This window comes from Microtus ochrogaster, linkage group LG3, assembly GCF_000317375.1.
Source record: "Microtus ochrogaster isolate Prairie Vole_2 linkage group LG3, MicOch1.0, whole genome shotgun sequence".
NCBI classification, from domain to species: Eukaryota; Metazoa; Chordata; class Mammalia; order Rodentia; family Cricetidae; genus Microtus; species Microtus ochrogaster.
Window position 1 is genome coordinate 26,121,372 of NC_022029.1, and position 13,900 is coordinate 26,135,271.

The 13,900-nt window shown below is 45.6% G+C and overlaps 1 protein-coding gene across 18 annotated transcripts in view; it reads left to right on the forward strand.

The window, feature by feature from the left end:
- The window catches only part of Myt1l (myelin transcription factor 1 like), a 394,778-nt gene that overhangs the window by 307,381 nt on the left and 73,497 nt on the right, over positions 1 to 13,900 (forward strand). For all 18 annotated transcript variants that reach the window (XM_026785931.1, XM_026785930.1, XM_026785939.1 and 15 more), the window contains 3 exons: positions 3,254 to 3,344; positions 4,922 to 5,029; positions 8,827 to 9,041. In XM_026785931.1, coding sequence (XP_026641732.1) covers positions 3,254 to 3,344; positions 4,922 to 5,029; positions 8,827 to 9,041 — 414 coding nt within the window. The remainder of the gene's footprint in view (positions 1 to 3,253; positions 3,345 to 4,921; positions 5,030 to 8,826; positions 9,042 to 13,900) is intronic.

Here is a 13,900-nt window from a genome sequence, read left to right on the forward strand (position 1 = left end):
GTTTTCTTTTACATATTCTTTTGAGAAGATAGGTTCCAAGGCTATGAAGCTATGAAAATGAATCTGCGAAACAGTGTTCCTTTTACATCTAAAATGATATACGTCCTTTTTGTTTATCTTTCTCTTGGCAAGAAATATGCCAACTGTGTAAAATCAAAGAGAATCACTTGTCCAAAGCACAGACTCCAGCTTCAGGAATGAGGAAGGTGATAGATGCCTGGTATGAACCTAGAGCACACAGTGCCCTCCTTCAGCTTCCGGTGGGGAAGGTAGCTAGGAGGTGTAGCTAGATGCCCAGCTCAGTAGTCAAAAGCATTTGGAGGACCAAGCTGTTACCATGAGTACCTTTGGAATGCCTGAGAAGCAAACCAGTCAGAGGGCAGGCAGCTCTCATATCAGCTTAACATTAGAAGCAGGAAAAGCTAAGCACTCTCTGCTGAAATATGTTCAGATGTTCTTGTGACTCCAGGTTCTCAGATGCCTACTAAAATGACATGCGTGTTTCCTGTAACTGTCTTGAGAACAATTATGAAAAAGTTGTAAAAATAAACAAATCCAGGTGTGTCTACAATCCCGTGTGTTACATGACAGGGAGACGCATGGTTGATGACAGCGGCTTCCACATGTGAGCACTGTGGTGGGTGCTTGGCTGGCAAATGCAAGCACTGGCCCATTCAATGCCATAACCCTCCCAGGGAGCACTGCCCTGTTTACGAGATGAAGAACATGGGACTCTGACTCCATCTTCTTTCTCTTTCAAGGGCAGCACACTGGCTGGTAATAGGTGGTGCTCAGTACTTTAAAGTTCATCTGAGCAAGTGTTAAAGGGCCTGAACTCAGCTGTAAACCTACGCCAACTCTCAAACCCATCACCAATGCAAGCCCTGGGCCTGGTGTTCCTGTTTCAGCTCTAACCTGCTTCCTGGCATCAGGCATGTTGCAGATTCTCAGTACAAGAGGAGGCACCAGGGCTGAGAACTCATGCTTTAGAAGGAAGATGGTGGGATTTTTTTTTCCCCAGGGCATAGGTTTTTTTTTTTTAACCTTCCAGATTTATCCCTTTCAATGGATAAGAATTCTTCTTGACTCTGTATTTTCACGGGAAATGTCTAGATGTGGTTCAAGTATGGATTGTGCTCTGTTGAGCTGGAAACTGAATGGCCTGCTCTGGCTGACCACATGTGGGCCTGCCTTAGCAGGCAGAAAGTAGGACTCGGGTCTGACCTGATCTTACGAACTAGGTGTCTGCAAAAAAGCATTTCTAAAGCCAGGCATGGTGCGTGACTGTAATCCCAGAACTTGGAAGGAGCAGGAGGGTTGAGTTTGACACCAGCCTGGTCGATATGAGAGCCTTTCTCACAAAGGGTACCCATCGCATGGGGGTACAGAGGAACCCTAACTACTTTCTCATGAGTAGTTCTTTATAACACCACAGACTATAAAGGTAAACAATTCATAAATGAAGCACTTCACAGTGGGTAGCATCATTTGTTTTTCTGGACCAGCCTCCCTGCCCATTTCCACCCAAGTGAATTCAGTGACAGCTTTTCTGCTGTAGCACACTAAGTGGTCGGCAGAGGGCAGTTCTGCTAATAGGACCCCAGCTGAGCCAGAGTTGCTATCACCACCCACAAGACAGATTTACAGTAGTGTGGTAAGGTATCTGAAGGAGGTGTACTGGGTGGTACCCTGTGTGCACTACTAGTACAAAAAAGAATGAGTTGCCAGGGAAAAGCATGAACTAGGAGAGAAAGGAGCGCAAACATAGGCTTGTGTGGAAAGGCGAGGTAAAGGAAGAAATGGGGGGTCTGTAAACCAGGTAAAAGAGTATTCCTCAAAAGCTGCAGGTGCGATGTCCACGGCTGAGGTTCAACAGGAGCCTTGGAAGAAGGGCTATAGAGGTCACTGGGCCTCCTGTTTGAAAGATTCTGTAGACACTCCAGAGAAAGACTGAGGGAACGTAGTGAGGGGCAGCACTACAAACTAAAGTGGAGAAATGGTTTGAGGCAGAGTCCCTAGAAGCAGCCTGCAGACTGAAGAAGCAGATGCCACTACAGGTATGGACTCCACTAAGCAAGATACAGAAACAGCAACTTGAACTCTGCCACAGAGTCAAGCCTGGAAGGTGTTTGCTCTCTCCAGGGAAGACTTTATAATAGAAATACTTAGCATAAAGAAAAAGAAGTCACACAGTAAGGTAAAGAGAAATATGTACCATTCTTGCAGTGCAATAGGATAGTAGAAAGGCTAGCAAAACTGCATGCTTCAAAGAGAGGGCACATTCTCCTCTGAGACAGGGACTCCTCAGAAAAGGGATCTCCTATTCCCCGCAAACCCTATCCCCCAGGACATGAGCCAAATGCTGACTTTCCCACTTTGATAAGACACCAAAATGGACAGGTCCAACAAGGGCATGCAGAAACTGAACACAGTGCCAACAAGACACTGGGATGGGGACTAGTGAGAGGGGTGGGTAGACCTCACATGACCACCGACCCTAGTCAGGCTTTGCAGGCAGGGAGGACTGCCACAGAGGCTGCTGGGGTTTGCGACATCCAGCTCAGAGAGGCAGAGCACGTGGCCAGCAGGCATAGCTGTCTTGACTTCTCCAGAACTCCTAACCCCACGAGTCTCAGCAGACACATAGGATGGAGCTGTCAATGAGGACCAGCCTCCCTGTATGCCAACAGATACTGTCCTCGTGCTCTGGGGGCCATCTCTTTCATCTTCCCAATTGTTGCTTTCATGTGGTGAAAATTACTATTCCTGTTCATTCTAATGAGAGCACAACAAGATACTAATTTCCTAAGCAAACATGGCTTACTTAAAATACAAGGTTTAAAGTTCTGCTCACTCATATCAGACTTTGAGAATCCCCATGTGTTTCCAAAGCACAGGCATGTCTTTAAAACGCCCAGGCTATGTGCTGTTACATGGCTGATCAGCATCCAGTGCTTACCCATGGGATATAGTAGGGTGGCCCTTGCTTTTCTGTCTCACGTGGGACTATTCAGTTTCGGCGCTCTCTGACCCCCGTGGCTCCTTGCCAGTGCACCCTGCTTTGCATGTCTGAGTAGAATCCTACAACCTTCTTTCTTGTCCCATATGTATTTCCTGTTCATGCACATCACAGACGTTTGTAGGCCTGTCTTTTGTAAACTAACTTAACCTGTTAAAAAACAATTGCATATTGTATTCTCATCATTTCTCTCTTTTAATGCTGGGCTATTTTCTTTGCCTCTCCTTTGTCAAGTTCTTGCCATGCATGAAAATGTTCTCAAGTGTCCCACTCCGGGCTGCACAGGGCGAGGGCATGTGAATAGCAACAGGAACTCGCACAGAAGGTAAGCTGCACTCTGCTGGGGTGAACGCTAGAGGGAGCCATCCACAACCCCGCCCCATGGGAGCGCTAGCTGATAGGCGTCCCTCCTTTCCACTGGAGACTGTTGGACCTCATACATTGCTCCTAAATAGTCAGTTGCACCCATGTACATGAAGGTCAAAGGCGCGGTTGTTCTTTTTGACGATTAGATTTCTTCAGTTATTGACTTCCTTGGTATAAACGAGCACTGTTTCCTTACAAGAGGGAAGCCGTAGCTGCTTACAATGATGGTGACCAGAAGAGATCCAGCAAGAGTCTATCACCTTCCCACATGGAAGAGCCCCAGCAAGGGTCTATCATCTCCCCACATGGAAGAGAGTATCTTTTGCTTGCATGACAGACAATGAGCTAGAACCCAGCAGTGCTAATCCAGATGACTAACTTGGCTGCTCTTGAATTCTGATGAATCCCTTGGCCAATAGCATGGGCATCATTAAAATGTGAACAGATGTCCCAATCCCTGGTAGGGGCACACCAGTGAAGTCAGTACTCTCCATCAATGGCTTTAGCTGGACTACTGCTGAAAATATACATGGTAAACGTCACATTCTAGACGGTGACAAGTCCAGCTTTCTTCCCTATCCTTCAGACATTATCAGAGATGCCAAGTTCCTCCGAGAATACAGGTGATACCAAAGACCAATTCTTTTTGGAAGTGGCAGAATGTGATTCTGTTAAGGCTTGTTCCATGGCTTAGGTTTCTTCCTAAACACATGAAGCTGTAAAATTTCTCTTAATTCTTGTCTGACTGGTTAGTCACAACAAGCATCTTGGTTACTGGTATTAAGTTTATAATAAAACAGATCACAGCTCTATGCCCGGTGGACAGTCTCTGGTACTAAGTCTGGAGGAGCTGACAGTTATGCAGGAGATCCCCACACAGTCCTGTGCAATGAGCCCCCAGTGTCAGTGCCACCTTCTGGCTTCAATATATATGTGCACATGGACGGATAGCCACACACATCTAGAACACATGGAGGCAGCATGCAGATACCATGCTTTCCTGAGGAGCAGGTCAAAGAAGCCTCACCGCTTCCTCTGCCCTACTGATCACCTGAACTAGTTACTAAACTACGCACATGTAGTCCTGGGTTGTTCCTATTGCACTTCCCTTTCTCTTCCCTTCCTATGTTGTCAGAATCCCTGACACCTTACAGGTAGATGTCTCTGTAGGATCAGTTCAGAGCGCCATCTTCTGGTACAGCCATGTAACTGCCACTCTCGGGTTTGTCAAAAACTGTAGCTGCCACTGCCTGTCCTCCAGAAATGGCCAATACTCCAGGATCTTTGCCTGGAATTTTAACCAGCTTGTTTTGCATTTGCTTCTGGGAATCTGGCATGCTCACTGGAGAGGCCTGCTATTGCCATCAGAGCTGTGTGCCAGAGCCCAGGAATGCAGAGTACCAAGCAGGCTGGGAAAGTCCCTGAGTTCCATCTACCTCAGGGTCTTCTTGGCAGGCTGAGAGACAAATGTGGTGGGTGTATCAGTGTGTGACAAGGCATTTCTGACCATTAAATTAAATCTTTCTATTACTGTAGCCTCTCTGGATGCCCTATTGCTGCTGCAGAAAAACTGGCAAAGGCCCAAGAGAAACACCAGAGCTGTGACGTGTCCAAGTCCAACCAGGCCTCAGACCGCGTCCTCAGGTACTTAACAGAAGTGTGTCATTCATGGAATTCCGTCAGAATCCATCTAAGACACAGAGCATGAGGAGTGTCTGGGACATGCCATATTAGAAATTGAGACTTGTGCCTTCCCTTATGCACGATTATGCGGAAGCCTGGAGGTCAGTGTGACTCCCAGGTCTCCAGGGGCTCAGTGTGGCCTTTGAACTGAGAGAAGTGGATATAGTTATATTGTTTGTAGCTCTGATAATTCATCATTCTAGGAATGCTAAATCAAAGAGAAGTTTTAAAAATTAGTAGTGTTAGTACCCCAATGTAATTGTTTCTCAGTTTGGAGTAAGGTGCATCCCCTACTTAGGGATGGCACTGCTCTTTCTGAAAATGCAAGAAAGATGAATCACAGAAGTTTCATGTACAAAAAGTCATCAAAGCTGCCATCACCTTTTATCCTTGCACACCCTAAGACGTGGGTGGAAGTAGGTGGCATCACTGCCATCTGACAGGCAAGACACTCATGACTTACCTGAAGTCACTTAGCCCCACGTGGTGGCATGGGGGAGGCCTGAGGAGCGGGACTGAACTCCCATTTTCCAAACTCAGGAAGACGACCATTGGTAGAGGAAGACATCACCATTCCTCACCGGCTTCACACGCATCTCATGCCATCCTCTGGCTGTCAATGGACTTCTGCCCTCTTCCTCGGTCTCGTGACAATGTCTTTGTCTCTGCACATAGGTGCTAGCTATCATCCCAGTAGCCACATTTGAATACACTTGATTAGGTGGATGCCACATCACAGCCAAAACTCAGTGCTAGCTCTGAGGCAGACAGGCTGTCTCTAAAGAGCCATGATGAGTACTTTCCCATAGGCACAGCATTTGGCTTCTGCTAAATGTATTTTTTGGGGGGAGAAGTTATTTAGAGAAAATCACTAGGCAAGAGGAAGAAATGTCTTTGTGTCCTCATTTAGTATTTCATTTTTTTTCAATTAATTAAACTTCCCTTCTCCTGTGGCAGCAGGTTAAAATATTTATAGAAAATTTAAAATATTTAAATAAGACAATTAAAAATAGATATAACCCCTCTATTCCAAAATAACCCCTCTCTGACTTCTGATATTCTGTACACTATGATGAGAACTTTGAACAGTCCCTTGTCTGCCTCTCAGGTCCCTATTTGCTGTCACAGTCATTTTGCAGGACAGGACCGAATAGGAAACAGTTTATAGGACTTCTCCAATGGTAGCATGAGGGTCCCCCTGCACCAAAGGAAATGTGGGAAATTGTGAGCGTAGTTTATAGTTAGAAGAATTTACTCATTTTCTTCTGTCAGATTCGGCCAGTTGTGAAAGGCGGAGAGTCCCACGCACAGACCTTTCACGGCTCCCCTGCAGACACGGGTGCAGGTTTGAGTCTCCCTCCTCCATAGCAAGTGCTGAGCTTGGGTGACTTGAGAAGCTCCTTGGTCCTTTAGACTAATAAGACATACAGGTAGCTGCAATTCAGAACTGAGGTACACCCTATCCTACTGTTTCAGTGGCTTTATGACTCAGGGCCCCTCTGAGTTGGTGCAGTGGACAGAAGTCCCCAGCACCACATAAACAGGAGGGAGGGGACAGTAACTACAAAGGCCAGAGCTTCATGCGTCCATGAAGCACTATCTTGCCTGATAAAATGCCCTCAAACAACGGCCTAGCTATTGTATTGCTTCGGCAAGAAGTAAATGGGCTGAATTGGTAAACTGAAGACAAACAAGCTGGTAATTTGAGGCTGCATTTTACCCAACCTGTGCTATCATAAAAGCGGCATAGAGATACTTTTGAGTAACATAGAAAAGCCAGGTCACCTAGAGACGCAGCTCTGTGATAGACTGTCTGCCTAGAATTCAGCAGGAAGGGACCGAAGGTGTGATTCTATCATACACTGGGTTCAGTCTAGTACGACAAAAAATAAATAAATAAAAGCAAAAATAACTATAAAATTTAAGAAATAAACAGTGAAAAAAAACAGCTTACATATATGGATGAATATCATCAAAAGTTATAATAACCAAAAAAAGAAAGACTATCGTTCAGTAATGTAATATTCACATTCTAATACCATGCAGTGAGAGCTGCTTTTAAAACCTAAGCAACTAAAATATATGGCAAATGCCATGTGAAATTCGGGGCAAAATACGTCCAATTTTAAATACTTAAAAATTATACCAAGATTTCGGCAGTTTTCAACAGCTGCCATTTCACACGTCGGGGGCCCAGCACGCGATGCCCTTGGAAAGGTGGGACAGACCGTTCTTCCTCAGAGAAACAGTCGGTGCTTCTGGCCCTGTTTCGGGCCTAGAACAGTTAGCGTTTCCGACCATGCTTCCGGCCGAGGAGCAGACCGTGCTTCCTTCCGGCTGAGGATCGTAGGCCTCGTTTCCGGCCACGCTTCCACAGAGAAACAGTCGGTATTTCCGGCAGCGATTCCGGCCGTGCTTCCTTCAGGCCAAGTTTCTACAGAGGAGCAGTAGGCGTTTGAGGAGCAGCATTTCCAGCCAAGTTTCCGGCCCAGCTTCCCTCCGCGGAGCAGTGTTTCCTACCTAGGCAGGCAGCGGTGTTGAGAATGGCGAACCGGCAGTATTTCTCAGTGAGGTACGGCAGTAGATCCGGTGTACATCCTAACAGGACAGAGTTTCTCGTCCTTTGTAATAGACTGTGAGCCAACCCCTATCCATGGAGTCACCTTATGTTTTTTTCGTGTGGAAACACCCATTTTTCTTGGGATCTTATTTTTTTTAACGCTTCTCATAAATCAGAATTAGAATGGTCAATAAGCCCTCCTGAAATTAAGGAAGTTTTAAAATAGATTTACTGTTCGAAAACGATGCTGGTGTGGGGATGACTGCAAGCACTTTTAACAATATTTTACCTTAGAAAAATGTGAATCAAGCCAGGCGGTGGTGGCGCACGCCTTTAATCCCAACACTCGGGAGGCAGAGGCAGGCGGATCTCTGTGAGTTCAACGCCAGCCTGGTCTACAAGAGCTAGTTCCAGAACAGAAACCAAAAAGATACCAAGAAACCCTGTCTCAAAAATTTAAAAAAAAAATTGTGAATCAGTGAATGATAAGACTTGAGATTGACAGGCGTAAACACCTATCCATTCATATCTATGCTGTAGAACAGACATTGGTTAAAGAGTAGAAGGGGACCTTTTATGTCATAAGTGATTTCCACTTAACGAAATAGACAGGACAAAGAATAAAGGAATAAGAATAAAAAATTCATCCATTTTAATATTTTATCCTAAAGTCTAAAATAAAGGAATACTAGATAAAAAAAACATTGAAAGATCATGAATATTTGATCAAAGGTTTTCCTACAGCTCCGTTTTAATACCCAACTAAATAAATTCTGTCCAATTCTGTCTCATTCTATGTCCCTAAGTGTTTTCATTTCCTGTGTTTGGAGGAAAACTTCACAGGAGTCAGGGTCAGTTTGTCTGATTCCATTCCCCTTTTTGACCTCCACAGATGCAGTGCCTCCCCTTCGGGTATCTTTTCCATCATCCCTCTTCCTGAGAGTGAGAGAAAATGATAAAACACATTTTAAACATTTCATTTCTCCTTCTTATTTCCAGTATTGACTTTTAGGCAGATACTTTATTTGTGATGTATAACTAAGACTGTCTTTTTGGGGGGGCGGGGGGGGTTAAGTCATAATTTGTAAAAAGGTCCCGAATCATAAAGGAAGTCATATGTACTAGGATAGATGTGAATCATGTTGCATGCACAGCCATGAGAAAGCAAGCCATTGTTTGTTGTCTGTTTAATTTCCAGGCCAATGTGCTTTGTCAAGCAACTTGAGATTCCTCAGTATGGCTACAGAAACAATGTCCCCACAACAACACCGCGCTCCAACCTGGCCAAGGAGCTTGAGAAATATTCCAAGACTTCGTTTGAGTACAACAGTTACGACAACCATACTTATGGCAAAAGAGCCATAGCTCCCAAGGTGCAAACCAGGGACATATCCCCCAAAGGATATGACGATGGTAGGAGGTGCACACTCTTATACATGAGAGACACATTGCCATTAATGATGTTGTTGTTGTGTGTATCCATGTCCTGCAGATCAGCCAGGGTTCATGCTTACCCAGTGAGGGCCAGAGGCACAGCACACACAGCACAGCCCTGTGCTGAAAGCCGCTAGGCCCAGGAGGGGCAGGTGGGCACACCTGTGGATAGGAGGGGCACAGTTTTCTGCAGTGACTCCAAGGCCCTGGCCTCTGGCTATTTATATGCTTTAGAGAACAAGGCCCTAGGCTCTCTGTGTTTTGAGGTGTGGCTGAGCTGGTACATTTACTCAAAAAGCCTTTTTAAAGGCAAATACCCAAGACAAGTTTCACTGGAAGAAACAAATTGAACTCTTTTAAGAAGCTCCACATTAACAGGGCTTTTCAAAGGTACACATGAGAAGCCTCTGAGGAGAGGTCCTTTCTCAAAGTCTATGCACAGGCTGTACCCTAGACCAGTGAAGGCGGAGTCCCTGGGATCCTCTGTATATTAGTATTTCTTAAAAGATATGCAGGGCTCTTGATACACAGGCATAACTATAACTTCCACCCAGCTAGCTCTATGAGTTCCAGGCCTGAGTTCCTTCTCTATCTGAATATTGAAGAGGAAGGCCAGCTTCAATGCGGACACTTGCCCTGAGCCTTAGAATCACTGCCTTTTTAGAGCTGATGGCACAGATTACTTACAAGATACCTGATGATGTCAGAGTCTTGCTTGATACCTTCCTGCAGATGGAAGAAGAGGGGCTTTTAAGGAATCAGGGCCCTCTCTGAAAAAAAGAGTCTGGGGATTCAGAAACTTGTTAATAGTTCAACATGAGCTGCTACATATATTTCTAAGCTGTGTATTTTTCTTACAGAGAAAACAAGTAATTTGTTTAGTGAATGAAATTTAATATTTCTTTGACATATCATATTGATTATCCATGGGTATCAGTTCTGTAATACTCAAACAGAAATACACATAGAACAAAGGTAGGGCAGCCAGTGTCATAGAAATAATTATTTTCAGGGTTTTTTTTTTGTCTCTTTGGTAATAATTACTTGTTGGTTTCAAGTCTGGTAATTCATTCATACACTCAGTTGCAAATGAAGGACCAGAAGAAGTTTATGCTTACACAGATGTGAATGGAGTTGGTAGCCTTTGCAATCCTCTGACATCACATGATTCAGTTAATCTTGGTGTCAGATGAACAGTTTCACACGCTTTCCAAGGCTGTGGCATGTGCTCTGTCACACTGCTGGACAAGACTTTCTCTTTTCAGCTTACTGACTTTATCCTGGGCGCACAGGTAGGGTCATGGCATGGCATGATGTCTTTAGAGCCATACACCCTTTCCTGGTCTGTAAGTGATTCTGCTTGGGCTATGGCTTTGCACTTTATGAGCTACAGGGTCCTGGATCATAGAACCTTCTAGTGTTTTCACTTTCTTGAGAGTAGAGGGTGACCAAAACACTGAGAGTCCCTGATCAAGGCCACTGTGATGAGCAGTGGTGATGAGGTGGTTTGTGTATGCTCTTTTTCCCACCATAAAGACTGGAGTGAGCAAATTTATTGGGCCTGATTCTCTCAAGTCCAGATAGATATCTGTCTTGCAAACTTGAAATGAGTTACGCTTTCTATCGGTCCAGCAGAAAAGACCAATCTATTGAGCATGCTCAGTTAAACCTCTGCATTAGATCAGAAACCCAAGAAAAGGAAGAGCAGCCTTCCACCACAGCTTTTTGGGGAAACAAATAAAAGCTCTAGTTCTCTCCCATTGTCTCTGCTAACAGACAGTTATATCTGAAAAGGGCCTGCCCTGGATGAAATTTTTGAGTCACAAGGCTGTGTAGGAGACCCCACCTAGGAAAGCCATTCCTGTGCCTGGCCACCAAGAGGTAGACCATGGCAGCACCCTTGTTTGCCCTCAGGCTTCTTTTAGGCACAAAAATATATATCTTCTGCTCTTGGAAAAATGAGAGATTTCTTGCCTATAAATCCTGGCCTGACATAGAATTTATAGATCTCAAGGACTGGGAACACTGGAGGGGCAGAGTGGGAGCGCTAAGGCATGAGGCCTAGATGTCAGCACTTTACCTGCCTCGTCTCCTGTGCAGACAGCAACCCTGTCATCAGTCACTTGCTTCTCCCAGACACCTCACCAGTGGTTGCTGTCTGTCTACCTTCAGTCTGTTTGGTCTGTCTTTCTGGGAGGAAGGGTCCAGAGGTGAGATGGAAAATACAGGTGTGTGACGGGTATAGGGAATCAGGGTCCATTGTGTCTGCAGGGCTGGATGAAAGCCCCCAAAGGGCAGATGGTGTGCTTGTGCCCAGAACTGGAGTAGGCTTGTTAAATGGGGATACTCATGGTTTGGAAGCACACAGTGGCCTGGGGAGGGTGGGAGGAAGAACAAGGTACAGCTGTGGGGGCTAAGGAAACAGTCTCCTCGTTCTCTGTCACAGTGGGGATTGGGACACCTCCCATAGGAAGAGGATGTGTACAGGGTGAGACAGGAGGGGAGGGGAGGGGGCAGTGCAGTCCATGAGTGTGAAGTCTGCATCTACCTCCCCTATGGAGCACTAAGAATGGCTCTTATGTCTTTAAATTTTAACAAGAAAGTCAAAAGAAGAGAGTCTTGTTATATGTAAATTATATGCAATTTTAAATTCCCTGTCTGTGCTTATGAGCCCATGGTCACTTTCCATTTCACCTGTGGTCTAGCCTGCTGTCTAGATTGGTAGCACAGCCCAGACTTAACACCTGGACCTCATAGCCTCAAATTTTTGCCACCAGGCCATTTTTAGGACAGGTTGATGCCCCGAGTGTTTCATCTTTGGGCTCAATTTATAACCTTAGGTTTGCTGTAACTGGTTATATCCCAGGGCTGCCATGGCTCCCACTCCTGCCTCTTCCCTGAGACTGTCCCCCCTTCCAAAGCCTTCAAACTTCTGATTATCTGTGAGACTTTTCCGTGTCATCCACCAATGCCGGTACACCTTCTATGCCAGTCCTCCCACCTTAGACCAAACGCCTGCAACAGGCAACTGGTTCATCAGCCTAGGTCCTCCCCATTAGCCCTTTGTAGCACGGGTTTCTCTGTCTGCCACAGCCATGCCTAGGCCTTGCTTCTCTTTTGCTTCCTCAAAAAGCTTTCTCTTGAGCCTTTTCTGTTAGATTCTTTATGCAGCACCCAGTGTCTGGCTTAATTTGATGGCTGCCTTCCAGTCTATTACAGCAGCTGCCCGTGTCCTTTCCAGACATACTACCTGCCTGCAGTGGAGCTCTGCGTCCCATGCCTGGGTCAGTTCACCAAGGAGCATACCAGTATGTTAGCTCCTTATCAGTACGACCAAGTTACTGGTCCTCAGAGTCTTCAGGCATAACCATGGGAGTGGGGTACGAAGACAATGGCTCTAACAGAGCTGGTAATCAGGTCCTCCTTAGGTCTGGTCCCCCATGTATCCTCTTTTCCATGGAGGATTCTGCATCCTCATCTCTGCCTGTTTGTAGTGCACAACATAGAAGTTAAGGGTTCAGGGAGCCATTTCCCCTTCTGAAAGCCCCTATATTCCTGTCTGTCTGCTTTCCCCGAAAACTCATGATGGTATAGTCATGTGTCTGTTCCCTGAAGAAAACTGAAAATGCAAAATATATGGGTGCCATCCAAGGAGTGTGGGAATTTCCCCAAGCAGAGTAGGTTGCTGAGGAGGTTCTAACTGTAGGTTTTGTGTTGGTTTTGCCACTAGGTTTTCAGTCTTTGAAGGCAGCCCATGTTTAGCCCTGGTTATCGGTGATGATATTCTGTCTTCTTCAGTCGGGGCAGAATGTAAGCAGATGCAGCAATTAATGTGGCTGTCTGGCTATCGCCCACTGATGGCCTCTAGGGGAGAAGCCTTCACACTCTCAGTCCCCATCACCTGTTATAGGATACAGGGTTTTGTATGAAGTAGAACTTTCTGCTAAGAAAAAATAAGGTGTTTTGTGCCACTGTTATTCCAGTCAGACATGAGGGAGGACAGTGACAGGAGCATCCCAGGTAAATGCCCTTATTATTCAGTACTTTTGACCTCAGCACCATAAATGAATGCCATGCTGAGTATCGCCTAGTGACTCAGACTGACAGTCCTGTGGACATCTGGCAATGTTAGCAGGATGAAGGACATTGCTTTCTTGAATTACTTAAAAGCACTGGTTCTATTAATTTCATTTTTCATAAAACAAAAGTATTACTTAGACTCAGTAAGATGAACGGTGCAGGTGAGAACATCACCCTGGTTGTGTGAGTGATGGAAACAAGCAGGTGCATAGGAAGTTACTGACAATCCAGCCACCTGCTAGCCTGCTGCACTGCCTGCTTGTCAGAATGCAGGCATCATCTCCATGACTTCCACCACCGGAAAAGTGCATGCACCACCATATTTCCCTTCCAACTTCAAGATAATAGAAAGTGATCAAATTAAGATAGAGAAAGGCCATCATTTTAAAGATTTATTTTAGTAAAATGTTGCCCATGGGTGTGGTGTTTTGAGCAGATGAAATGTTGGGGCCGGTACAGGGCACATGCCTCCTGCACTGCAGCCTGGGTGCTTCTCTGTCTGCTGCTGCCCTGACAGCCTTGGTGTCTGCATCTGCAAGGTGGATATACAGCAGAATCCACAGGGAGAGGGGAAGCTAGAGAATCTGCTGTAGTTGGCCTGGAAAGCAATCACCATCACACAGGATGCTGCAGGACATAGTTAAAATCCCAGAGACATCTGCCAACTCTCTCCCTTAGCTCTGTGCCCAAGTATCTAAGTAGGGCCACCCCACAGCACTGACTGAGTGGGGATGCCATTCTGCTCTGACACAGCCCAA